Source organism: Lycium barbarum, chromosome 2, assembly GCF_019175385.1.
Source record: "Lycium barbarum isolate Lr01 chromosome 2, ASM1917538v2, whole genome shotgun sequence".
Taxonomy (NCBI): domain Eukaryota; kingdom Viridiplantae; phylum Streptophyta; class Magnoliopsida; order Solanales; family Solanaceae; genus Lycium; species Lycium barbarum.
In genome coordinates, this window is record NC_083338.1 from 4695056 (window position 1) to 4723053 (window position 27998).

General features: G+C 34.3%; 3 protein-coding genes across 6 annotated transcripts; 1 reads left to right on the forward strand and 2 right to left on the reverse strand.

Moving 5' to 3' along the window:
• The first annotated feature begins 1810 nt into the window (after positions 1-1810).
• LOC132625936 (syntaxin-121-like) lies at positions 1811-4213 on the forward strand. Its single transcript, XM_060340593.1, has 2 exons — positions 1811-2657; positions 3605-4213. The coding sequence occupies exons 1-2, from the start codon at positions 2093-2095 to the stop codon at positions 3958-3960; spliced, it is 921 nt and encodes a 306-aa protein (XP_060196576.1). The 5' UTR covers positions 1811-2092; the 3' UTR covers positions 3961-4213.
• A 437-nt stretch (positions 4214-4650) lies between these two features.
• On the reverse strand, positions 4651-10265 carry LOC132625935 (33 kDa ribonucleoprotein, chloroplastic-like). Of its 2 annotated transcripts, none has more exons than XM_060340592.1 (5): positions 9914-10265; positions 9396-9547; positions 7199-7300; positions 5642-5950; positions 4651-5055 (listed from the first exon to the last, which is right to left on the reverse strand). In XM_060340592.1, the coding sequence occupies exons 1-5, from the start codon at positions 10164-10166 to the stop codon at positions 4924-4926; spliced, it is 948 nt and encodes a 315-aa protein (XP_060196575.1). In that variant the 5' UTR covers positions 10167-10265; the 3' UTR covers positions 4651-4923. The 2 variants fall into 2 exon arrangements, with proteins under 2 accessions (XP_060196575.1, XP_060196574.1); XM_060340591.1 differs by having other exon boundaries at positions 9396-9565; positions 9914-10263.
• Positions 10266-13980: 3715 nt separating this feature from the next.
• LOC132625937 (nuclear transcription factor Y subunit A-10-like) lies at positions 13981-21272 on the reverse strand. Of its 3 annotated transcripts, none has more exons than XM_060340596.1 (6): positions 21007-21272; positions 19666-19854; positions 17292-17410; positions 17139-17207; positions 15697-15834; positions 13981-14762 (listed from the first exon to the last, which is right to left on the reverse strand). In XM_060340596.1, exons 2-6 carry the CDS (start codon positions 19835-19837, stop codon positions 14340-14342), a joined length of 921 nt encoding a protein of 306 aa, XP_060196579.1. In that variant the 5' UTR covers positions 19838-19854; positions 21007-21272; the 3' UTR covers positions 13981-14339. The 3 variants fall into 3 exon arrangements, with proteins under 3 accessions (XP_060196579.1, XP_060196577.1, XP_060196578.1); XM_060340594.1 differs by having other exon boundaries at positions 17292-17422; positions 21007-21254; XM_060340595.1 differs by lacking the exon at positions 21007-21272 and having other exon boundaries at positions 17292-17422; positions 19666-20958.
• Between the last annotated feature and the right edge of the window lie 6726 nt (positions 21273-27998).

The following is a 27998-nucleotide window of genomic DNA, read 5'->3' on the forward strand; positions in this document are numbered from 1 at the left end:
AGTTGAAAAAGATTTAGAGACACATGTCAATTAAATAAACGTACTCGTTTAAAATAGGCATGCACTATAATATAAACAGAATCGTATAATTATGGCCATAGCCATCTTTAGTTTGTTCTAGAAAACATATCCCTTTTCCAGGAAATTACTTACCTTAGTTGCTTACTTTTAATTCTTAATCATTAAGTTGAAAAATAATAATATATTTGACAAACGCGTTTTCCCCCTCGTTTGAACAGTTCCTTAAATGAAAAGAACATTATTTATGACTCAAACAATTTCTTTCTTGCATATTAGTTTATTTATATCAGTTTATGTGACATTATTCTTTATTATCTTGTTTATAAATATATTTATATATTTGAAAATTTTAATTTAATTTAATTTATTTATCTTCAATGATATCTATTATGACCACACAAATGTTATGATAAGCTTTATATATAATTTTCAAAAGTCTATTAAATAACCACTTGTATTTTATGACATATTTAAGACTATAAGTCTCAAAAGTTTTTAACCCCTAAATTTTCTTATCGAGTCCATATCACATAAATTGAAGCGGAAAATATATTTTATACACCCAACCCCTCACCCTAGCATCCCAACACACCCTCCCTTTAGATCCCCACTCAATCCTAACCCATTTTTTGACATTTTCCTCACTTCTTTCCCTATCTATCCCATCTCCACGACCTTTCCCCACCCAACATTACACGTCTACATTCATCCTCAACTCCCTTTTACATTTGTTCTTTTTTGGTTAGACTTCTACATTTATTTACATAAATGCATATATAAGTTATGAATAATATTTCATAAATCAAATTTATATAATTATAAATAATATCATTAAAGATAAAAAGAAAATTTAAAGTTATTTCTAAATAGGGAAGTATGAGACATACTAAAAGCAAAAGTATGACATATAAATTAGGACAAAAGAAGTATTATTATGAATGTTACACTCCTCGTATAACTAGGTTTAGCAAAGGAATTTCTTTTAGAAAAAAGAAAATTATACGGGAACCTTGAGTTCATTTCCTAAAAGTTACTCCGTCTCAAGAATTTTAATCGCTTTTTTTGTTTTATACGCTCTTAAAAAATACTCTCTCCGTCTCATAATAAGTGTCACTTTAGGAAACCAAGACATAAATTGACTAGTTTTTTTTCAATTCTACCCTTAGACAATAAAGTAACATCTAAATGATGATTGGAAAAGTCACATAGTAACTTAGTATTGTTGGATTCCTAATATCAAAAGGTTTACTTTTTGTGCATGCTATAATCAAAAGGTAAAAGTAATTTATTTTTATTATATAGGGGTAATTTGGTAAACTTCACATTGCATTATTAGTTTCTTAATATGCGTGTTTTTGACTAAGGTGACACTTATTATGGGATGGAGGGAGTATAAATTAAGAAGGATATTTGACTAACTTTACCCTTATTTATATCTAAGTTATAATCTCTCGCCATTAAATGTTTACTCTATTTTATGTTTCATCTCCATAATGACACAATTCTACTAAGGTTAAAATGAGAAAAAATAATTAATTGTAACTTGAATTTTTAAATTAATAACTACGAGAAATAATTTGAGACGCAGTACCTTCTCTCGGAAAATAAGGTTTTCTTCTCCTATATAAATAGACAGCAGACTCCTTACTACATTAATACACCTTCTCGAGAATAAGAATCTTTACCATTCCTTCTCTATATTTCAATAACATAATAGTAGTAGTATTTTATATTCTAAAAGTTGATTAGAATTAACTTGAATTCGGGTCTCGTATTTGCTTTTTCTTTGACTTTTCTCTTCCTTATTTTTGCCAAGTCTAGTTTGTAGTTAGTTGAATCAGACGACCTATTTGACTAGTCTCTCCTCTTCCAGCAGCCTTCCATTATATTCCCACCACGTCTTCAATATTTCTCAAACCCGCGTATTATTTTCCTTCCCCTTTACAAAACCTCCTTATTGTTCCAATTTTACCAAATACTATAAACCATAATTTAACTTTTTCTCTCCATAACATATCTTTCTTATTTCCTCTTATTGTTCTAGTTTTACCAAATATCATAATATCGAAACATGAATGATCTTTTTTCAGGATCGTTTTCTCGTTTCAGAGAAAACGATCAATCATCACCACCACCACCACCACCACCACTACAAGACATCGAGATGGGCGACACCACTGGTGGAGTCAATCTTGATAAGTTCTTTGAAGATGTAGAAGTCATTAAAGACGAGCTAAAAAACCTGGAAAAACTCTTCTCTCAACTCCAAACTTCCAACGAAAAAAGCAAGACTCTTCACAATGCAAAAGCTGTTAAGGATCTACGATCCAAAATGGACGAAGACGTTTCAATGGCTTTAAAAAAGGCAAAGTTTATTAAAGTCAGACTCGAAGCGTTGGATAGGTCCAACGCTTCGAATCAGAGTCTCCCCGGGTGTGGCCCGGGGAGTTCGTCCGATAGGACGAGAACTTCGGTTGTTAATGGATTGAGGAAGAAATTACAAGAGTCTATGAATCAGTTTAATGAGTTGAGGCAAAAAATGGCAAGTGAATATAGAGAAACGGTTGAAAGAAGGTATTATACTGTTACTGGAGAAAAACCTGATGAAGAAGTTCTTGATACACTCATATCTACAGGTAAATGTTTGAGTTATTTTTGTTTCTGCAATTTTTTCATAAAATATTTTAAAATTGTTAATTATTACCTCTTCTGTCTCAATTTATATGGAGATGTTTGACTGGATACGAAAATTAAGAATGAAAGGAAAACTTTTGAAATTTATGGTCCAAAATAAGGCATAAGTTTTGTGTTCCTATAAATTATCTCATTAGTATAATGAAAATTTTAATGTTAAATTAATATAGAAAAACATTATTCTTTTTTAGACTAACTAAAAAGGAAATATTGTCACATAAACTGGGACGAAGGTAGTATGATTTTGTATTTTTATGTAGTTTTTAAGTATGTAGACTTCAATTTAACAAATTCAGAAGACTGTATATTAAAATTCATGCCAAAAATTAGACAATTTGACCCTCTAAAAGCACATGTAGGGAGTACAAATTACATGGGTCAGTTACAAATAGGTCAAAACGAGTACCGCCCCGGTTGTGGTGGGCGCTAAGTATACCTACCTTAGTGGCGACGCCAGAAAATCTTTAAGGATGTTCAAGATATAATTTTTTATTTATATACTTGATATAATTCTTTATATGCAAAATATAGTTTTTGGACGATATTTATTGTACGTGGCTCCATCATTAACCAAAGGTCTGAGGTGCAAATCTCGGGAATAGAGTTGTTTTTAGCAAGAAGCATTTTACCCCTAAATAGGACTTTTCGATGCAAATGCGGATTAACCAGGCTCCAAAAGCGAATATTTGATATTGGGTGGAAACCAAATAAAGTTACAAATAGATCAAAATGAGTAAAATTCATCCAAATGGAATGTCAAACTATACTATTTTCACCCACTTTACACCCAATAATTTGATGGATCATTTAGCATTTTAACTCATCGAGTCAAGTCAACAAACGAGTCATAATATTACTAAAAATTTTTAACTTGTTTTTGTCTCCACAGGTCAAAGTGAGACATTCCTGCAAAAGGCAATACAAGAACAAGGAAGAGGACAAGTGATGGACACAGTAATGGAAATTCAAGAAAGGCATGAAGCTGTTAAGGAATTAGAGAGAAATTTAAAAGAACTTCACCAAGTATTTTTGGACATGGCTGTTTTAGTGGAATCTCAAGGAGAACAACTTGATGATATTGAGAGCCATGTGAATAGGGCTAATTCATTTGTTAGAGGGGGTGCTCAACAATTACAAGTGGCAAGAAAACACCAAAAGAATACAAGAAAATGGACTTGTTTTGCTATTATTCTTTTGCTTATCATCATATTGGTGGTGGTTCTTTCTATTCAGCCATGGAAGTAATGAGATGGTCAAAGGTCTTTGATTTAGTTGGTTGGACCCTTTTTTTTTTTTTTTTTTTTTAATATTCTACGTTTTATATTTTATTAATTTAGCCATGATTATTATTTGTGTCTTTTGGAATTTTTTTTAAATGTGGGAAGAGTAAGTTGGATGGGTCCATGTGTTATTTACAGAAATACTTGGGGATTTTTTTTTGTAATTATTGATGTATTTAGAGTATATTTTTTCTGTGGAATGTGGCAGATTTGAGCTATTCTTTTTCTTGTTTATGTTGGGTTTTCTAAATTGATGTTTCTTGACATTTTGATTTAATGGTCTGAAGTTCTTTTTTTCTTTTTGATAACTGCGGTCTACGGTGATCAATTTGATCCTTGTGACCTCCCACAATGCAAGTATTTGAAATTTAGTTCTCATAATTCAAACTTTTGACTATTTGTTAAAATTTTGTTCTAGTAGTTCAAACTTCTGACCACTGGTTTGAAGTTTAGTTCTAATAAGTTCAAACTTTTGACCGCTACACTAAAGTTTAGTTCTAGTAATTTAAATTTCAGACCAATGGTCTAAATTTAATTGTGTTAGTTCAAACTTCACCACTAATCAGAAGTTTGAACTACTAGAAGCTTAAAAATACAAAATGAGCAGAAACATTTGTGTAAAAGTATGATTTACAATTACTATAATTTGCTGAGATAATTTTAAGCTTCTAGTAAAGGGAGGAACAAATAGTAGAATACATGAGCATTGTGCATTTTACAAAGAGTTATCGCTATTGATTCTAGTGTTGAGTTATACTACAATCAAAATACATCTTTTAACTATGGAATTTTTGCAAGAAATGTACAGGCAACTAGCAACACAGCTGACCAGCATCAAGTTTACATAAGCTGGAAAATGCATGTATCTGTCGCATATAAAACTCTACATTTCTCCAAATCGCCAAATCTGTAATGAATCTCGATGATCTTATGAGCTGAGACTAGAAAGAATTTCATCGTCCTCGGAATCATTTTCAGGACTTGTTTCGACTACTGGTGGAGAAGATGCCGGAGCTCTCTGCCCAGCCACATTTAGTCGCAACGGCCGTCCTTCAAGATCCTAATTGCATTATTAGAATGTTAGAAACAAAGGTATGCCTACAGGTGCCAAAATTAGCCTATGGAAGCATAACCCGTCCAGCCCGATCAAGTTCGGGCGGGTCATTAACCCGCCCATTTATTGCTCAGCCCAACCCATCTAAAAATTGGGCTCATATGCAGCCCAAATTAACCCATAGAAACCTTGTCAAAATAATTTCAATCTTTTTTTGTTTGATATGTTATATATACTTATTAGGTACTTAAAAAATTATAACAGAACAAACAAAGAAATTTAAGACTTAGTAAGAATTGGACGGGTTGGGATATGACCCGCTTTTAAGCCCTTTTAGCCCAACCCATTCCAGCTCAAGTAATTGACCCACCCATTTATTAACTCAGCCCATTTTGACCTGTCCAAATCCAGCCCAACCCGCCCATTTGACACCCCTACTGCTCAGAATCTTCAAAAATGTTGATGGGTGAGTGTCGGATCCTCTAAAAATAGTGCTTTTTGAGGATCTGACATGGATGCGGCAACAGTTTTGGAGAGTCCGAGCAACATAGGCCAAAAGGTCCACAAATACTTCATCCCTACTTATCCTTACCACTTCATTCATGGTATCGAGTGCGGCATTCATTGCTTCAGCTGAAGAAAATGTGATGAACCCAAAACCTCGAGATCTTCCCGAGGCCCTGTCATAGATGACTTTTGCACTCAAGAATCCAGGCTGGTCGGCGAAAGCGTCTTTCAGACCTTGAGAAGTGAGGTTCCAGCTAAGATTCGCAACGTATAGTTTGTGAGGGCTATCTACAAAACCTTGATATGTGCTTCTTATCTTTGCACTCATTACTTCCCTTTCACCTCCTCTTGGAACTTCAGGGAAGTTCACTTTGACCGTACGACCTCCAACTTGCTGTTAAACATTTTACCACAAAGCAAGGAAAAGATAAAGGAGAGGATATGTAAGACAAAGAAGACATCAATAACCTTTTGAGTAAATCAACATGACAAACAAATTGTTCACAATAGACAATACACAATACTTCAAACTTTTGTAGTGACTTTTTCTTTTTTATAACCGTGGTGTTCGGGCCAGCTTGCGCGCACCTCGACTAATTCCACGGGATACCTGCCACCTCCCACCAGCAGCAGGTATCATGTAACTTTGTCCACCAAGACTATAGCAGATGGGAAGAAATCACCTAGTGTTTTTGTCTCTGCTGGGATTTGAACCTGAGACCTCATGGTTCTCAACTCACTTCATTGACCGATATATATACAGACTTTATTAAGTTGAAGCCAAGTTACATGTTTCCACATTTATGATCATCCAGCATGCAGATATTGAACCTTTTGGTCTTCGCAAGGTATTAATTGGATTATCTATTTGCTTTCAGTATCATGTGAAACAGTTTGTGTTCTCAGTTTAAGATTTTCCTAGGCGTCAAGGAAACATCATGCGAATTCGTGCATCAATAGAATGCTATAACCATCTGATATGCCAGAATAACAAGAAGAGGTTATAATCTCTTCTATGAATTATCAAGCTGTGAACATCAGGCACTCTGTAAAATTGAAGTAAAATGCCTTACACGGCCCAATTGTTAGCTTTGTGAAACTTAGCTATCAATAGTCTATTCAAATGTCTTACACAGCCCAATAACTAGTTTGGCTGAAACTTGACTATCAAAAAATTATTCACCACTTTTTCTACCTAAGAAATACGAGAAAAAAGAAAAAAAAAAAAAAAAAAAAAAAGAAGAAGAAGAAAAAGAAGAAGAAAGGGATTTTGCCTCATAGAAGTTAAAGACACTAGGAAATAGAGAGGACTCATGGTACATATTGCACAAAGAAGAACTCCATCTTGCAGCTATATGTTTACAAAAGAGTTTAAGTTTTATACACCGCCACTTTTACCTGTTGTAGCAAGTAACTTGACTTATTTTCTAGATTACGAATCGAGGGAGTAGGAAAGTGATGGGATAAAATACATTTCTGAAGAGATGCATAGGTAATAGAACCCACTATTTAGATAATCATATTGCTGTTTGCTTATTAGACCAGAGACATTAGTTCAAGATGGTAGCTAACACAAAATCTGAATCATATTTACAAGAAAAGAGGCATTGCTAGTAAATGATGAGCAAACTGATAAACTTACAGCTCCATCAAATAACCGAATTGCCTCCTTTGCTTCTTCAACACTTGCCATTGTAACAAATGCAAATCCACGACTTCTATCTGTAACTCTGTCATAAACGACCTGTAAATCCATTGAAGAAGAAAAAAAACATGAGTTTCACTGTATCTTATATTCCAAAAGAAAAATATAGGACATCTGTCAAATTGAACTTATGTACAACTATGATAGCTACTTAGAAATCATGAACCATATCTCAACTGCAGCTATGTACATTAAATCAATCGTAAAATTCAGTTACAATAATAATCCACCTTATCTAACCATTTTTCTTCGAAATGAAGATAAAAAAGCCTATACGTTATTCCAAATGATTTTGAAGATTGGAGTACCTCATCAGCATCAGTCTTGTCAATCTCAACAGATCAATGTTTGATTACTCGTGCTAGGAGTTTTATTGCTGATTCGTAAAGGTTAAAATAATTATCAGCAAGAGCACTCTATTTACAACTTCTATCACTACCATACACCACCTATTTTTTTGTCCAATAGTATTCCGAAAGATAATTTTTGTAATGTTTCAAGGTAAAAACCGTTTCCAAAGAAAATATTTTTCAGAAAAAAGCATCTTGAGTCATACCAAAAGCCAGCTCAAGTGACATTATCTTACCCGTCGCAATGATCAATATTAGATTACATTGTTTTTGACAAATTGCGAGTATGGGAATAACCAACTTAAATCACAAAACAACAATTATCAGAAAATACATTGTATTATTAAGCTTGTGAGTACAACTATGTGTATCCAATGAACCTCGTCTCTAACTTGTTTTCTGCAATTCAAAGGTTGCATAGCTAGTGGTGAAGCCAGGAATTTATGCAAGGGGATTTAAGAAAATACTAGAATGTCATAGTCTGGATTTGGATGACAACAACAACAACATACCCAGTATAATCCCACCAGGTGGGGTGTGGGGAGGGTAGAGTGTACGCAAACCTTACCTCTACCTTCTAAAGATAGAGAGGTTGTTTCCGATAGACCCTCGGCTCAATAATTTGGATTTGGACCTGTGACCTAAATCAACTTTTGAACCCCCTTTAATACTACACTAGAATCTTCCATTATATCAAGGGGATCCAACAGTTTATATGCAACAACAAAAACTCGTTTTTTATCCTATTTAAGCAGTATACGTTTTAATGAAGGGGATTCAATTGAACCCCTGTGGCTCTATATAGCTCTGATCCTGGACGCAGAGTATTACTCAAATATAGGATGATGTGGATCTTCTAGTAATGTAATCATCAAGAAGAGTTGCAACACTTCAAAGTGATGAAGATGCACAACTGCTCTTGATCCTTCCTTCTTGTTTCCTCAACTCGAGGGCCAAAGTGGCTTATCTCCCAAACAAAGCATGATGTACATAAGGTTGTACATTGGTTGATCTTGAAGAAGAATGTAAAAAGTCTAATTCTGGTTTGCAATAGTCAAATATGCTCCCTCAAGAGAGCAATGTGACACCTTTTTATAGCCTCTAAGTAACTCTAATGGATATTCAGGCTTGAAGCACATGGATGAGCTCATTTGGTAAAAGCCTTAGTGCCCTAACCTAAATCTAATTGAACTCCATTTCCCATGTAGTGTTTGTTCTAACTAATTAATTTGTCTATAGTATTAACCCAAACATGTTGAGATGGGTCAATAAGTTTTAAATTTAGGAATTAGTCCAAATTTTGTATGGACCTTTTTTTTATAACTGTGGTGTCCGGGCTAGCTTGTACACACTTCGACTAATTCTACAAGGTAGTTGATATCTCCTGGTGTCCGAGCCAACTTGCACGCTCTAACTAATTTCACAGGATACCTGCTATCTCCTACCAACACAGAGTTCAGATGGAGCACTATAACTTTGGGTGGCGGGGTGGCGGGGGGGGGGGGGGGGGTGCAGTTTCAAATGAACCACAAACTTTCGATGCGGAATATAAATTTATATGTAAAAATTTACTAAAATTACAGTAAATAGTAGGCCTCTGTACCAGCACATGTACTAGATAACCTTATCCAACAAGGCATGTTTTTGATGTCTTACACACATATCACAATATTTTGTTGCATAAGATTCAAGAATGGGAAAGGAAAACAAATAGAAATTCCAAAAAAAAAAAAAAAAAAAAAAAAAGAATCAAAGCAAAGCAAACAAAAGCCTCAAAAACAGACCTCAACATTAGCAACTGTACCAGCTTCAGCAAAGATTTCAGACAATTGTGAAGGTGTCATTGAAAATGGCAAATTCCCCACATACATTCTTCCATCTTCAACAACTCCATCTCCTTCTTCTTCTTTCTCTTCATCTTCTTGAATTTCTTCGTCTTCGGGCCATAATGCAACTTCATCAGGCACAGCAAAAGTAGAAAAACATGATTGACGACCAATTGAAAGTAGATAAAAGAGAAGAAATGGGGTAATGGGGAGTTAATATTGAATTTCTTAACACAAATACATTGTTTGACTAAATTACATGATATAACGATTTAAGCCCACTAATTATCCATTTTCATTTTATAGCATATTTTTAGAGGTACAGGTAAAGTCTGCGTACATTCTAACCTCTCCAGACTCCACCTGTGTGATTACACAGGATAACTGCATGTATGTACAAATACACTGTTTGACTAAATTACCTGATATAAGGATTTAAGCACACTAATTATCTATTTTAGCAATACAATACATACCTTCATCTCTTTCTTGAATTTCTTTTTCGGGCGAAAATGAAACTTCATCATCAGATACAGCAAAAGTAGAAAAATGGATTGAAGACTGATTGAAAAGAGGAGAAATGGTGAAATGGGGTTTGAGTTTTGTTGGTTTTATAGAGTTAATCTTGAAGTTGATGAAATGGGTGTTTTTAGTGGTTAAGGAAATGTGCTTTTGAGTGAAGAGATGAAGTGAAGTAGAAGAAGATGTAGAGAAGGAACAAGCAGCCATTTTTTATTGAGAAGAATTTTCAGTGAAGAAACAAAAATAGATAAAAAGATAGAGGTTTCATTTAATGGATTTTGGTGGATAAGACCACTTTATGGGGGGTTTGATAAATACTTATCCGCACCGGATGTTTAACATGATATATTAGTTTGATATGATATTCGATGCGGGTATGTTTTGTCTTTTTCCATTTAGTGTTTGACATATTGGTTTGATATAAATATTCGATGCGGATATGTTTTATCTTTTTTCATCTAGTGTTTGATAGCAGTTTTAAGGTCTCGATTAATCTAAATTCGTCTACTAAAGAGGCAAACGCTTATTATAAAAAAAAAAATTCATTCTAAAAACTCGAAGCTAAGATCTTGATCCGTGGACGAATTATATCTATTTCACCGCAATTCATGTATGATTTTATTTAATGGTTGTTTACACAGTGTAAAAATACTTATTTGCACTTGATGATTATAATAAATTAAATTAATACTCCCACCTGATTAAAAAGAGTGTCCACTTAGCATTTTTTTCTTGGGTAAAAAAGAGTTGGTCACTTATCTAATCAAGAGAAAATTAACTTTAATTTTTCAGATTTTTCCCTATTAAGTGTTATGTGACCAATGGCAATACCTATTTAATTAGGGGTAGTTTAGTCAAATTACTTACTTTTTTTTAAGAGTTAGTATTTTTTTAAAGGGTATGTAAATGGCTAAGGGAACACTTTTTTTATTTAGAGAGAGAATAATCTTAACAGTTAAAAATGAAAGTGAAAATGTGTGTCACTTGATCTTGGTTAAGTGATTAATGTGAGGTATGAAAGATACTAATATTGCATTTATTGTTTTGATGGTATACAACAAGTACATATAGATTTTTACCGCATTGTACTGCATAAAATTTATTACTACTTCCTCCGGCTAAAAAAAAAGAGTTTACTTAGAGTATGTTCGGTATGAAGAAAAATATTTTTCAATTTTCTCATGTTGATTTGGTCAAAAAATTTGAAAAATATTTTCTTTACGAAAACAAGTTCCTCAAAAATGGAAAAAATGACTTCCCCAATAAAAGTAGCGAAAATAAATCCACAAGTGCATTCCACCAACCACTCAAACCACCCCCAACCACCCCACCACGCACCACCACCCTTCCCCCCCCCCCCCCCCAAAAAAAAAAAAAATTAATTTTGTTTTGAAAAAAACAAATTTTTTTTTAAAAAATTTTTTGCACCACCCACCCCTCACCCCATGCCCCAACTATCAAACCCTAACCACTTCCGCAACCATGCACCACCCCACCACCCCCAACCACTCCCGCAACCCATGCACCACTCCCCCACGCTGCACCCTACCCCCACCCCTCCCATTTTTTTTTTTAATTTTTCTTTTGGGTTTTTACACCATCACATCCCTCCCCACTCAACCCACCCCCAACCACTTCCCCCACCCCTAATTTTTTTTTCTTTTTTCTTGAAAAAAGTTTTAAAAGTTTCTTTTTTTATTTTTTTCACCCACGCACCCCCACTACCACACCCCTCCCAACACCCCACCAACCCCTCCAAAATAATTAATTTTTTTTAAAAGTTTTTTTTTTGATTCTCTACTCTCACAGCCCCCCCCCCCCCCCCACGCACCCCCTATCTGCTCCCGAATTTTCTAATTCCTATTTAATTTTACCCTTATTAAAAAATTAAAAAAATTGATTGCGTGGTTATTGGAGGGGGTGGTGGGGTCGTGGGGGTTGGGAGGGTGTAAAAATCAGAAAAAAGTAACTTTTAAAAAAAAAAAAGAATTTTTTTGTGGGGTGCGGGGGCGGGGGGGGGGGGGGGGGGCATTGTGGTGGTGTAGAAAACCAAGAAAAGAACATTTTAAAACTTCAAACAAAAATTTTTTTGGGGTGGGTGGGTTGTGAGGGTTGGTGTGGTATGGGTCCACGTGGGGGGAGGGATGTAGTGGTTTAGAAAATTCAAAAAAAAAAAAAAAAGTTGTGGGCGTGCGGGGTTAGGGAGGAGTTGTGGGGCTTGGGTGGGTATTTTCCTTAAAATATTTTCTACCAACCAAACGAACATGAGAATATAAGTAAAAAATTTACTTATTTTCTGCTACCCAAACGAACATGAGAAAATAAGTAGAAATTCACTTATTTTCCAAGAACACATTTTTCAGGAAAACATTTTCCTCCATACCGAACACACCCTTAGCCATTTGCACACCCCTTAAGAAACTACTCATTCCAAAGAAAAAAAATGTAAATTGATTAAACTACTCCTAATTAAAGAGTCATTGAAATTTGATCACATAACACTTAATAGGGGCAAATCTGAAAAGATAAGGTTAATTATTTCTTGATTTAATAAGTGGACACTTTTTTTGACCAAGAAAAAATGGCTAAGTGAACGCTTATTTTGATCCGGAGGGAGCATTTATTTTAGTTGTATTGTAGTGTGAAATTCATTGTTACATAGTAATAAAATACTCTCATTTTTGTTATATTAAAAAAAAAAATAGACTCATTACAAATTAAGTTTGTTTGATAGTCGAATAGTTACAATTATTTTTTCCACTTCTTCGTTATTATTATAATTTCAAAAACTTCACACACACAAAGTCTGAAGTTGGGCTTCAAACACGTAGGTCTGAAATTGACATTTCATTTATGCAGTTCGACCTTCAAATGTTACGTGTAAAGTTAAGCTTGTCAATCCCCGACTTGAGATTTGTATATATGAAGTTTGAACTACCAAACTTAATTTCGAACTCAAATAACTCAAGTTGGCAGATCCCACGTCTAAAGTTGGTTCAGGGGATAAAGCAGCGTTTCCAAGTTTTGTTCAACTTTGCAGCAACCAAATCAATGTTGCAAGCAATACCTAACGTTTTGTCTGAAGTTTGCTAGCACGGTTAAATAGTTTGAAAAAACTGAATATTATTATAAATACACCGTACTATGGATGTCAATTCAAATACTAAGTCAATTGGATAAGCTTACAATCAAGCAGACGGCTTGCAAGCAGTTCAAACAGATAGCTTGCAAGTGTAGCTCAAGCAGACAACTTGCCAGCAGCTTCCTGAAAAAACTTGTAGCAACTTCCTCAGGCTTGCAATCAAGCAGTCAGCCTGCCAACAACTTTTAAGCCTGCCAACAACTTCTAACTCGCAGCAGCTTCCTTTAGTCTATAAATAGGAAGTCAATTAAGTTTATTTGTACACACCAATGTAAAGAGCAATAAATTATCTCTTTCTACCCGCAGCTTCTTTGGCTATATTTCTTGTTGTCGTGTATTTTTAATATTATTTCATAACATATATAGCTTTAGGGGTTGTTTGGTAGGAGGGATAGGATGGGCTAGATTATTAATCCAATGAGATTGAAATTAATCCTATGTTTGGTTGGTGAAATAACTTTTTTGATATCCCATCCAATCCCATGTAGATAGGATAAAAGGTGGGATAAGATGAGATTAGTAATCCCACAAAGGGTGGGATTACAATCCCATCTACATGGGATAACTTATCCTCCTACCAAACGACCCCTAATAGCAAAGTGATAACTGGCCATCCCATCTACTATTCTAGTTCTGGGACAACATGTCAGGTTGATAAAATAAAAGGAAACAGACAAACAAGTGCGATGAACAGTTCTAACCATCCTAGATGAATGGCAAGTCAACAAAAGATATAAAAGCTCACATGATTTGTCAAAGATTATGTTCTTCAAAATGCATGATGAGAAGGCAACAATGGATGACATGACAGTTGCAATCATTTCAAAAAGAATCTGCACTTCCAATGTACAAAATACTGTATAAACATAAACTTGTCCCTGTCTGAAAACACACCCAAATTGCACATTATCTGGATCAAGTTCAATCACACATAACTGTATTTTTACAAACCAACATTACAACAGGAATCCAAACACACTGCAACATCACAGACCCGATCAACAGGGTCATCATCATCTTACCCAAAACAAGTTTATTTATCTTACAAAGTGCTGAAAATTAAAGTAGCATTAAGGCTTTAGCGCCTCTTACCATCCACGTTGCTCGTTAGCAATAGAAAGATAGTAGAGGCAGCTGCGTTAATGCCAAGCCAAGGATGAACTGCCCATGATAGCCAAGGATGATCCGCCATTGCAAGCAACTAAATGCATTAGGTTGCAGCATGGAAGCCGAGGCTATCATACTTTGAGGTTGCAACAGCTATTTGCTGTGCAAAACCACTTACCGGCCATGCAAATACCGTGTCCGGTATTTATCATGTCTGGTATTGCCTGAACCTGAGGATCCTGAGGGGGCCTCAGGTTCTGGAACGAAAAAGGATCAAGATTTCCCCTAGAGCACATGTTAGTAACCCCGGACGAATCGCAGAACCTGCTGCCATTTGTTTCTTTTGGTGAGCTCATATTGCTGCTGTCAGACTGCAGCAATTCAGAGTTTTGGGACCCGGTGGGGTAAAAATTTCGAACGTCACCCGCCTTGAATGTATCGGTGGTTTTTCCACCCTTCATAGTTCCGTTCACGTTCCTCGTGTTCAAGAAGCGGCCACCACAGCCCCTAGGTCGGCGCAAAGCATGGAGATGGCGAGAGAGGTGCAAGTATGGCTGCAAGAATTAAGCCATCTGAATGTCATCTATGAACGCAAACTTAGCAATCACAGCATTGACAAGGAATGTGGTCAAGAATTAGAGGAGAAAATGACAAAAATGGTCCCTTATGTCTGAGAGTAAGTTCAAAATAGTCCATTAAGTATGCACTGGACAATTTTGGCCCTTTAAGTTTGTCAAAAGTTAATACATTTAGTCTCCGTTAAATATTTAACAATTTATGTTCGTTAGATTTGATGGAAACAGTTGAAAAAGAGATTTAACCATAAATACCAACAAAGTCTCATCAAATCCTAAAATATGCAACACAAAAAACTGCTCTAGACACTAAAAAAAATATAATAGAAATAGCAGAAATTACACCTCAAAAGCGGCACCAGACTCTAGAAATAAATACAAAATAGCAAGAACTGCAAAAATTGTAACTCTAAATGTGAGTTCCTGCTAAGTTCCTTGTTTTTCATAGTTCCCAACAAATCTAATAGACAGAGTTCGGTAAATATTTCACGGATACTAAACGTGTTATCTTTTGGCAAACTTGAAGGACAAAAACTGTTAAAGTGCATACTTAAGGGACTATTTTGAACTTACCCTCCTCAAACATAAGGGACTACGTTGAAAAACATACACAAAATAAACATCTGACCATTTTGACAAAGAATTTTGTCCCACACTACTACCCACAGGCCTGTGAATGGGAATGACTGTAACGTAAAGCAAAATGGCAGGATAAGGGAGGGGTAACTCTTGGGTAAATTTTTTGTTTCAGAATCCAGAAACTGCTCATCAATTAAAAACTTCCTTTGATATTTATGAATATCAAGCATATTATCCGTGGTGGTCTTAAAAGTAAAAAGACTTGATGAAGATAAAAAAGAATATCAAGATGATATGTAGATCAACTGTCCATGATCATAGAATAAAACTTTACCTTGCGTGGTTTAAGAGCCTTTTTCTCCATTTCCTTAGCCCGGAACTTTCGACGCCTCAGTATCCCATGATACTGCTTGGCATTTACAAATATTGGACCCTCATCAGATGCCAAATTCAACGGTAGCATAATGCGGCCCTGCAAAATTTGTGAAGCAAAATTATATTAATATCAGAGCCTCGAAATCATTCGGCTTGAAGGAGTCTAGTACAATATATAGAGTACGGAAGATCTCCAGAAATGCAACACAAGATAGTAAAGAATAAATTACACTACAAGTGCCCAACTATATTACCGAGATACATGCTCTATGGCATTTTACAGTAGACGTGTTTTCTTTTACTGCATATATTCCAGTGTTATGCATCAATTCAAAACATTTCAGGTTCCAACTTTTCATTCATAATTGTGGCTAATATTTGAAGCTGCTAGTACTGAAAGACGATCCTCTGAATTAATCCAGGAAAGTAAGTTCGATCTGTTGACGAGTTACCCTTCCAGTGTTCTCAAGAACTTCTAAAACTTTCCTCCAGAGACATTTTATCCTTTTGGCACTTTCTCAAATGGTATTATAAAAAGCAATCAGCTAAGCATTCTAAGGTTATGACACAACATGTTATACTCTTTTAATTATAGAAATGATAATTTAGCAAAAGAACTTGGTTGCCTTTTGTATAACTTTGATCTTTGTTCAAAATCAGAATCACAGTGACAGAACATGTTGTACTTTGAAGACTTTGAAAAGTGTATATAAGAATAGGGATCCTTAGAGTAGGGATCCTTACACAAATAGCCGGTCAGATTTACTGTTTACTTTTATTAGCCGGTATACATAGATTATACGTTAACTACATACAATTATACACACATTATACATGGATTATACATATATTATACCTCCACCGGCTATTTTTACTTTAAATGGTTGGTGGGCGACTATTTAGGTTAATTCTTCATAAGAGTAATATAATACCATCAACAGGACAAGCTTACTAGCTGAATATTCAGCATCTGTGACACATAATGCAAAACATGATCATTTTCCCACAAACAATTGCAAAAATATGAATCTTAAGTAGAGAGCTCACTGGGCACTGAGGAAGAGGTCACCAACGAACAAGGACAATATTGTCTGGACAAAGAAAATACTTTGAGGTTCACTAGCACACAGGCAAGAGGAGATCCGGTAATGGTCATTAGCGAATAATTAGAGGATCTCACCTGTAGTTCCAATAAATTAGCAATATCCTTCGGTTTGACAATTTGGGAGCAAATTTCTTTCCAAATTTATAGTAAGTTATGCAACAACATTGCAGAAATGTAAATAGTAACACTGTTATTTAATTTTTAGGAATATTTAACTAATTCCAAAGAACGAATAAATCACCAAACCCACATAACTCAAGTGATCGGAAAGATATTCTATCAGAAAGAAGTAGTACCGAAAGATGAGGACCGTAAGCTGAAAATAGCCCAACGCATTGCTCACCATAAGGATATTTTGCAGAAATCTGCACCATTTAAAAGCACATCAAATAAACACAGAAATTGAGATTTATCGAATATTTATGGGCTTTCATGATGAAAAAATTTACCAGGGGCTGACCAAATCCTAGCTCAAAGTGACCTCGGTAGTCCATATTAGCTAAGTGAACAGAGTTATTAGCCTGACTGTTCGAAATATTTTGCCCGTTTGCTGATGATTTGCATTTACCTGAAGGAGATACTACATAAATGTCAATAGAATAAATCTCCCAAACGGTAAAATAATTCAACAAAATGCGAATTCCCTTAAATAGAACTAGAGATGGAAAAGCGCATCGACTCTAAAGGAAAATGAGAAAACAAAAACACACAATGGCTGAGATTTACGAACTCAAGAGATCAAATGGAATTAATTCTCTTGTTAACATGTAAATTGCTTATGATATTCCATGATTATGTTCATGAGAAAGAAAACACATACAAATACTAATATTTTTCTGCTTTTCTTTATCTTTTCCTCCTCCAGTGTTTTTTTTATTCTGTCTCTGTGATTTCACCAGAGTATACAAGAATAGGATCATAAGCATTCAGAAGTAACTTTCATGTCTCAGACCTAGACCAATAATCCACCACCAATCTTATATGCTAAGTTCCAACAAGTGTTGGCACATGAACGTAAAACGGCATCATTTCCAACAAGACGCAATAAAACTTTGAAAATATCTGCATAACGGAACATCTAATAGAGGCCATCACAAGTTGTTTTCTTTCTGGTTGCTAGACATTAAGTATATCTCTTCACTTCAGTTGTTTCTTATGTTCCCGGTGAGAAGAATATGTGGAGAAAATCAAGATGGATAATTGCAAGCTCATTAGTAGCACTGAGGAATATAGACTCAGATTATCCAAGTATGGAGATAGAGACATAATTATGCCACATTTTTCAAGAACCTTTTCCAACTTCCAAACAAGATATTCTTTTTGATCTTGGACTTGTAAGTCCATTAAAAAACTCCTAATGTTTCTCCTTTTAAGGTGGTCAAAGGAATATATCAGTACATCAGATCTACACTTGACTAGGAAATGTTTTTAGTCAATCCTACCAAAAGTTTTGGCTTATTGTTATTTTCATAATAGTTGAGCTTGTGAATTGATGATTGCAAAAGCACTACCAGTTTTTATTTTTTAATCAGGTAAAGCGTTTCACTAATCAGAAGGCCAAAATCAAAAGACTACCAGTTTTTTGTCTATTAGATTTGACAAGAACTGTGGAAAAACAGGATTTGGCGAGAGCTCATATTTGGAGGGTAGATTTTGCAGTTTATTTCTATTTTTAATCTATTTTCTAGAGTCTGGTGATACTTTTTGAAGTGCAATTTCTGTTATTTTGTGTCTATTTTTGGTGTCTTGTGCAGTTTTTTGTGTTGCGGTTTCTAGGATTTGATGAGACTTTCTTAGTGTTTCTAATTAAATCTTCTTTTTTTGCCACAGTTCTCAAATCTACCCAACAGGGTTTGCTAAAATACTCAACGGAGACCAGAAGTGCTTATTTTATCCAAACTTAAATAAGAAGGTCATTCTTATAAGGCAGCATTGCTTATCTTGAGTCGAGGGTCTATCGGAAACAGCCTCTCTACCTCTCAAAGTAGGGAAAGTAGGGGTAAGGTCTGCGTACACTCTACCCTCCCCAGAACCCACTTGTGGGACTACATTGGATATGTTGTTGTTGTTGTTAAAGGACCAAAACTACTCAGAAGTATATTTAAGGGACTACTCTGAAAACGTTTTCTCGAGCCAAGAGTCTATCGGAAACAGCCTCTCTATCCCCTAAAGGTAGGGGTAAGGTCTGCATACCCCCACCCTTCCTAGAGCCCACTTGTGAAAATATACTAGGTATTATGTTGTTACTTTGCCGTATCTAACTCTTTTCCCTTGTTTCCCTTGTTTTCTTTTGAGCCGAGGGTCTTTCGGAAACAACCTCCCTACCTTCCAAGGTGGGGGTAAGGTCTGCGTACACTTTACCCTCCACAGACATCACGTTGTGGGATCCAACTGGGTATGTTGTTGTTGTAGTATTATGTTTTTACTTTGAACCTATCACTAGACATAAGGGACCATTTTTGTAATTTATCACAACCCTCATATCATGTGTTGATTTCTTGCCCACACAAACTCTTAAAATGAAACATTAAGTTTGTATTAACCCAAAACAATGAAGCACGTCCTAGCATGCCAAGTAAAAATAAGACAAACAAAAAAGGAAAGCTTGATGCATGAAGCATCGCGTGTTCACGCGGGGTCCCGTGAAGGGCCCCACCCTAAGTGGGCAGCCTACTCTGACACAAGCATCAGTGGCTGACTCCACAGCTCTAAACCGCGGAAACAACTTTATTGTTGCTCCTAGGCTCCTCTTCAAACTAATAAAAGAATATAGATCCTATAAATTGCATAAAAAGATGGATTAATTGAAGAAGAAAGTAGTACCAGAGAGAATAGTGAACTCAGTTGGATTCCCCTTAGGCTGCTGTTGCTCCACAGATGCAGATTTCAATTGTCCAAAAGGCTCAACATATCCCACAGATTGAGACACAAGTCCATTACCCCACCAAGGAGTAGTGTACAATGTTGCAACAGGATTTCCACCAGTAGTATGCATGATTATATAGATGCAACCTCAAAAGCAAATAATATTTCATAAGTTGCCTTGAAAATAGAGCCTCAAGATATAATATAAGAGAAGTTCTAAAACTTAACCCAAAAATCCAAAATTCACAATATAATAAAATTCAACAATCTTATCTTGAAATAAACAAAAAGGAAAAAAAAAAAAAAAGAACTTGGAAAACTTGCAATTGGAAAAAAAAATCTTTTTTTAAAAATATGGTGTCCGGGACAGTTTGCGCACAACTTGAATTTTATTGGTACCTGCCACAGGTACCAAGTAACTATCCACGAAGGCTTGTTGGACAGATAAGAAGAAACCACCTCAAAAATTTAAACCTAAGGCCTCATAGTTCTCAACATCACTTAAATTGACCACTAAGCTACACTCTCGGTGCTAAGTTAAAAAACTCTTGAAAACAAGTTTTATCTTTTCTTCATTATTGAATGGAAAGAAAAGCTAAAAAAGAGGAAAATTTAAATAAACCCACATAAAAAAATCACCAGAACAAAATTTCTCATAGAAATAAGCAATAACAATAAGATAATCAGACAAAGATCACAAAAATGGCATGTGGCAAAGAACAAAAAAAAAAAAAAAACACAAACACCATACAAGTAAAATCAAAATATACAACCAATCTTGAATTTTAACCAGAAATGGTACAACATAAAGAACAATGTTTTTCACCAGCCATAGTAGAAAAAAGTCAATATTCTTGAAAAAAAAAAGAAGGGAGAATTCCAAGTAGAATGGCATACCCAAGAATAAAAAAAGAAGTTGAAAACTTGCAATAGGAAAAAAAAAAAAAAAAGACTTTTTCATTTGACTATTAAGCCACAAAAAAAAAAAAAAAAAACAATAAGGAAAACTAGTTTTATCTTTTCTTCGTCATTTTTCCAAAAAAAATCTTAACAAAAACAACATAAGGAAACATAAATCACCAACAAATATTTCCTACAGAAATAAATAAAACTACAAGATAATCAGACAAAGATCACAAAAATGGTGAGTTGCAAAGAACCAAACAACACACAAACACCATAAAAGTAAATTATATAAAAAAAAAAAAAAAACATTCAGTTAGAGAAAGAACAAATTTTTACAGCAGCCATAATAGAGAAAAGTGAATATTCTTGAAAAAAGAAGAAAAAGTGTTGTACCTAGAGAAGTAATAGTTGTACTTTGTAGTAGCAGTAGTAGTAGTAGTAGAAGGAAATTAAGCTGTCTTGTGATTGTACGGTTAGTTAGAGAAACCCCATTTGCTAGGAACAATGTCGGTACAATATCAAGCAAGAAAGAGAGAGAGAAAGAGAAGACAATGGAATGGTTTACAAGTGGAAAAATGGAATTACATGGCAATAACCAATGAAATATTGACTTTATGGAAAGACTTTGTTTTATGTGCTTTGTTTTATGTGCTTTATCTGTTTTTTTTTATTTTTTTATTTTCTGTCTAGTACTCGCATTGGAGCCTGACTATATTCGGATTCGCGCTGCGTAGGGCCCCATCCGGAGAAAGCGTTCCCTACCAAGAATTTTTTCATATCCAAAATTTGAACTCGAGGCTTCTGATTATGAAAGGAACAGCCTTATCCGCAATACCACCTCCTATGGTGGTTATAGTTTTCTTTCTTTAATCACTCCTCTCTCTCCCCCACAATCAAGGGTTTATGTGGGGTGGTCTTTGTGGGGCAGTAAGTATTCATTAATACTATACTTAATTAGAGATTTTAATTTGAGTTTTGAAAATAATATCGTCTTTGCTAAAAAGTGTTTTATACTCCGATATACGATTCTTGTGCAAATAAAATAAGAGATAGATTAACATAAGCATTAATATTGAATGGACCTTATAAGAACTTTGCTATCGCATAAAATCCTCTCTTTCGCTATAGCGCTAAGAAGTTCGGGATCCTGAGAACCTGAATCTTTACTATTGTGGTATCTAGTAAACCTTCGCGATTATGGAGGTGTTTGGGTTCAGACAATGACGAACTTTCTGTTGGTTTCAATCTCGAATTCGGATCTGAAACCACTTGAATTCACCTTCAAATGACACCAAGTTTGAAACACTACTTCCTTAAACTATTTGCAACAATTCCCAACAATACACAACATAAAAAAATTAGGATTAGTTGAGTCCTAAAGTGAATATCAGACTTCGGGTAGAAAACAAAAAGAACTTCTTCCAACACAATCCCCATCCACCCCCTCCCCCCCAAAAAAAATTGATATGTTTTGACGTCCCGATCAACTTGGGTGCATCCGATATTTTTGTTTATTACGGCATAGATAAACAATAAAAAATAAAAAATTACCTAAAGTTTTTCTAGTTCTAATGAGATTTGAATTCTGATCCATTAGAGTATCATCCACTCATGAACAATTAAATCATACTTTTGGATATAAGTTCGGTATGTTTTTCCTAATTGTTTTGGCCTAATATGAATTAAACATTGTTTGGAGCATTTGCTACTCCCACTTCTACTCATTCTCAACTACAAAAAGTGGTGCTTTTACAAAAATGAAAGGTCGGATCACACAGCACAATTTTTATATAATAAATATTTTATCATATGCTTTTAACACTTGTACCTTAGCTTAACATGTTCAAATTCTTTTGACTTTATTAGCTTTAATATAAAAATTAAAAAAAAAAAAAAAAGAGAGAGAGAGAAAAGGAAACCCACATAAGTGGATAGTACCTGATATTTGTTAGTGGATGGTAAAAGGATAACCATAAAATCACTTAATTGTATGGAGTATAGTTGAGTAGTACATTTTATAACATAAAAAATTATCTCAACTTTTTATGACATTAAAAATTGTTTCAACTATTTACAAAGCCAAGTGGAACATCTTGAGGGTGGGGGATGACTAGTTATTTTATTTTTTTTATCGTACAACTTATGCTAGACTTTCCAACTATAGCAAGTGGCCTCCTATTATTAGTATGATTTCTTCTTTCTAAGGATAGAATAGGACTGGGCATAAATACCGAAAATCAAAAAATTGAACCGAATTGAACCGAAACTTCAACAAACCGAACCGAACTGAATTAGTTTGGTTCGGTGTTTGGTGTCCACCGTAAAAAAATCGAAACCGAAATAGCCGAACCGAAGTTTGATAAAACCGAACCGAAAAACCGAACGCGCACCGAAATTTAAAACATTACCAAAAAAAAAAAAAAAATAGTCCAGACCCATTAAGTTTAAAGCAAAAAAAACCCAATTGTAATAAGTCTTCTTTTGCATTTGTATCCCTAATTTTTCACTTCAATTGAGAAAATCAAATATTCTTAACAAAGAAAGGTAACTAGGATGTGTCTTTAGGATTAATGTATGTCCTTTATGTGTTTTCTTAATTATTCTTACAGTATATAACACCTAGTAATCATATATCATGATTATAGTTTTCTGTTCTTGTGTATCCTGTTTGTTTGATTTTGATTTTAATTTATCAGTTTTATGTTTTCTTGCTTTTGAGAATATGAATTAGTGTCAATGGAATCGCTTCTAATATTATATCAAAAAAACCCAATTGAAAAAACCGAAACCGAACCGAACCGAACTATAAAAAATCGAAACTGAAAGAATCGAACCGAACCGAACTAGTTTGGTTCGGTGTTGAGTATCCACCTTCAAAAAATCGAACCTGAAATAGCCAAACCGAAGTTTGATAAAACCAAACCGAAAAACCGAACACCCACCCCTACGATAGAGTATATAAATTAATTTGGTAGAAGGGAGGGAGGAGACGTACATAGGTACTTATAATTATTAGTGTCAAAGATTCTGGTATAATGGTATGTATGTCTCAATCATTAATCGGAAGTTTCAGATTCGAGTCTTAGAATGGAATTATATTTGGTAGGGAGTGTTTTACCTTATAAAGTGAGACTAATTTTCGGGGCGAATTCAGATTAGTCGGGTCCAAAAACAACTACCGGACATCGAGTTAAAAACCCAAAGAGGTTATTGGATTTTTGTTGGATCTCTAAGGATATTTGAAGCTTATAATATCATAATATAAAAATAACTGTACTCATCAAAGTGAAAGGGTCGATATAGAAGGTAGAAGTAGCTCGTCTATAGTAATCGGCATTTTAATACTTAAGTGTAGACATATTAGCGTGTTAGTTTCATCGATTGGAGATTTCAACTTTTGTTGCAAATGGAATAACTCATCAAAAAGTACCAAGTGGATGATAAAAAAACAATTAATATGAATTAAAGTTGGGATTGCCCTTACTATATAGAAGGAATGAGCTTATTGTAGTGACAAAGCTAGCAGTTGAATTAATACTCGATATGAGACCACTTTAGGCTGTGGTGGGACAGTGGGATACTCAGCCCTTGGAGGTCGCGCGTTCGAACCATGAGAATAAAAATCTTCTAGATAGGAAGCATGTTAGTACTTTAATAGGCATATCCGACGTGAATCAAGATTAGTCAGGGTAGAAGCGGAGATATGATTTCTCGGTGTCAATCAAGATTAGTCAGGTCGGGGTTCCTTCACCTTCAACCATAGGTCTCAAGTTCGTGCCCCTAAGAATGAAGAATTCTTTTGGAAAGAGTGATTTATTCCCCCAACCCCGCCACCACCGCCACGATAGCCCTACTTGATGAAATTAGTCGGATCAATAAGATTTGGATACCGAACAGCTAAGAAAAACAAATCTATATGGGAAATGGAAGTGAGTAAAAGATTGGTACTTGTGAATTGTGATGAGGAGGGGGGATAATATTAATGGTGCCACGAATGGTACCATGAGATAGGAATGGTGAAAATAGTTCATGAATCTAATTTTGTCCAAATTGTTAGAGATATTATCAGATATATAACTACATTCTCAAGGTTGTTGTATAAGAGTTCTCATAGATTTTATAATGATATCAAACAACAAAACTATCACCTTAAGATTTGAGTAAGATGTTCACATTATGATAAAACATACCATTCTATATGTCATATCGTAAGCATACATTACAAGAGAAAATGAATCTCATACGATCAACTAAAGTTTGAATTATATAGGGACGGATTTAAGATTTAAATCCTATTAGTTCAATCTTTAAGATTCTTAGTATTGAACCACTTATATTTTTAAAGTTATGGGTTTATATATACTATTTGTTGCAATTTTTAATGAACTTTTACATATGAATTCATGTTCTGCATTGGTATTGGATTTATATAAACTTTGTAACTTAAAGTTTGATCGCCCTTGCCTATATAAGTCTCATGTGTTTTATTTTGTCCATTTCTTACTATGAAAAGGGTCATATAACTTAAAAGAACATTTATAATTAACCGTAAAACTATCTCCTATCTTAACAAAGAATTACAAATTGACATGTTAATTTAACCAATATATTACTACAATGAGAAGATACATTCAAGGGTGGGTTGGCCTATCGGATATTCTGCATAGCTGGGATTACCATGAACTTTCTAGGAATTTAGCTATTGAATTCTTTTTTGTCTTTATTATTTTATTAAAAAATATATTCCAACTAATTAGGAAAGACATTTACTTTTAACTTTGAAAACCTTTCTAATCAATATATAGTGACCTTTAATTAGAGGTCCGGGGTTTGACTCTTATGTATGATTTTTTTTTTTTTTGATAGGGAACACTTTTTTTTTTAATTTTGTATTAATCAGAGCTTTAATGCGGATATCAAGCACCGGATGAAGAAAAAAAAATCTTAATTCTTCCAAAGACTCCCATCCAAACCCTGGTTTCAACTATATTACCATTATTATTATAATAATATCAGAATAGAATATATATATATATATATATATATATATATATATATATATATATATATATAAGGTGGGCAAGTTGGTTTTTTCACTTATACTTTTCTCCCAAGGCAGACCACATATATCATATTCTATAGATACATCTTTTTAAAACTAATTGCTTGTAAATTTAATAAGTATATTAATGCAATAGCCGGAATACCGATGATTTCTAGTCATTGTATTAATCTTGTTTAAAATATGTATTCTTGGTCTCCTTATATTGAAAATATGTTTTATTTGGACTATTTAGAAGTATATTACCCTCCAATATGAAGTAACAGTACAAGTATAACATAACATACGAGTAACTAAACTAAAATATGTATTCTTGGTCTCCTTAAATATGTTTCGTATATATATACCACAGGAACTAAAATTAGATTTTATCAATAACTTACAGACTGAGTGACATTAACCCTTACAGCTAATTTCTTGTAAATTCAATAAGTCTATTAATACAATAGCTGGAATACTGATTTCTAGTCATTGTCATTGTATTAATCTTGTTTAAAATCAATTCTGTCTGCTGCAAGTTGTCAACTTTAAGGATGTTTTAGCCAATAGTGTTAGTATGATAATATATAAACAAATGCACTTACCTACAAGTTTTCAATTTTGTGAATTAATTAATGCCAAGTTGTTTCCACTTTTAGGCATAAACTAGATACGATGTCTAAGCAATAAATCACAAACACCAGCTAATTCATTATTGGCTAACTACCCTGCAACTAATTAGTGTACATTTCACAAATGATTAAATACTTCCCACTCTCATTTTGTAATTAAATAATTATGATGTTGATGGAGTAAGAGCAGGCGGCGCCCTATTGTACAGCTCAAATTACATATTTATATTGTGGTTTTTATAATTTAAGAGACTGGAATTTATTAAATGTAAACGACAAAGATGGAGCTCAATTTGTTGCAATATAACAACTCAATCCACTAGTTATATTATCTGTCTTGGGTCTAGGTTCTCACGACTTTAAAACACGTCACTAGTATTTAAGGCTTGTTTCTTTATATATCCAACATATTTTCAGCTTCTGCCGATGTAAGATTGCCTAGGGCTTTAGCGATCTCGTTGAGGTTTGCTCCACCATCATTTCAAAGATGTGTGATTCGCCTAAACTCAGTTGAACGCTGAGGTTTGTCCCACCAACACCTAAAATTGCACACGAAGTTACTCCGATATCATTTGCAACAGTGCAAACTACTAGTGAAAATATTGTCTGCTTTGGCTTTTGAGCTTAAGCACGCACAATTTAAACGTGTCAATTAATGCTTGTTGCTTTATATATTTAATATCTCACTTTATTTTACCAATATAAAATTCGCCTAAGGTGTCACATTTATTTTTTAAAAAGATTATTTTACTAAAATGATAATACAAAATTGGAAGCAAAGCAAGGAAACTTCAAGAAATGATAAAGAAGCTTTGTATAAGTAGCATAAACTTTTTGGTAAGAAGAAAGAATAGCACGTTTCAATATTCTATGTTTGATGTAAAAAAAAAGTAAATAAAATGGACCATGGTTTTTAGAGATAATAATTGCAAAATGGTAAAGAGATGCCTTAAATGGAACTCATTCTTCTTTCTTGAAGTCATCATACAATTATAAGGTCCACATCAATACCTTTCATTTACGATATGTTCCTTTTCTTTTTTGGCATTGGTAACATTGATGTTCATTTATTTTCACTTTGTCCCATTTAAGCCGGTACTAGCAACGGATGCCCGTGCATCCGTTAATTTGATTTTTTGATATACCATCAATTTAGTTATAATTATACTAAGTGAGGAAAACTAAATTAAAATAAAATTCAAATATCCACATACGATCGGAGCCAAAATATAGAAATTTTGAAATGAATTCCAAGACCAAAAGTAACAAAACAAACGCATATGACGGATAAGAGAAAGAGAAAATAATTTTTCAAGTTGGAGACTTACTTTTTTTCTTGTAATTGGTTAACACAAAAGCCAAAGACACGAGAATTATAGAATAGACATAAAATTTGATAACTTCTGTATGAGTCACTCATAAAGCGGCGAACACCAATGAAAGATGAATTGATAGAACTAAATTCCTAAAACAACATGCATAGGACTACGCCCCTCTCAAATCTCCAAACGTTCTCTCAGAAAACTCTGTCATTTTTAAGCAATGCAGGCTGAATTTGTACAGAAGAGGAATTTCTACACACTGCAAGCTTGACTTAACCGTAAGCTTATAGATTACACTTGTGCAAATTGGAAATGAATCGAGAGGATAAAAAGTTTCTGCATACTGCAAGTTGATTGAATTATGAGCTTCTATGATGGGAGGAGAAGAAG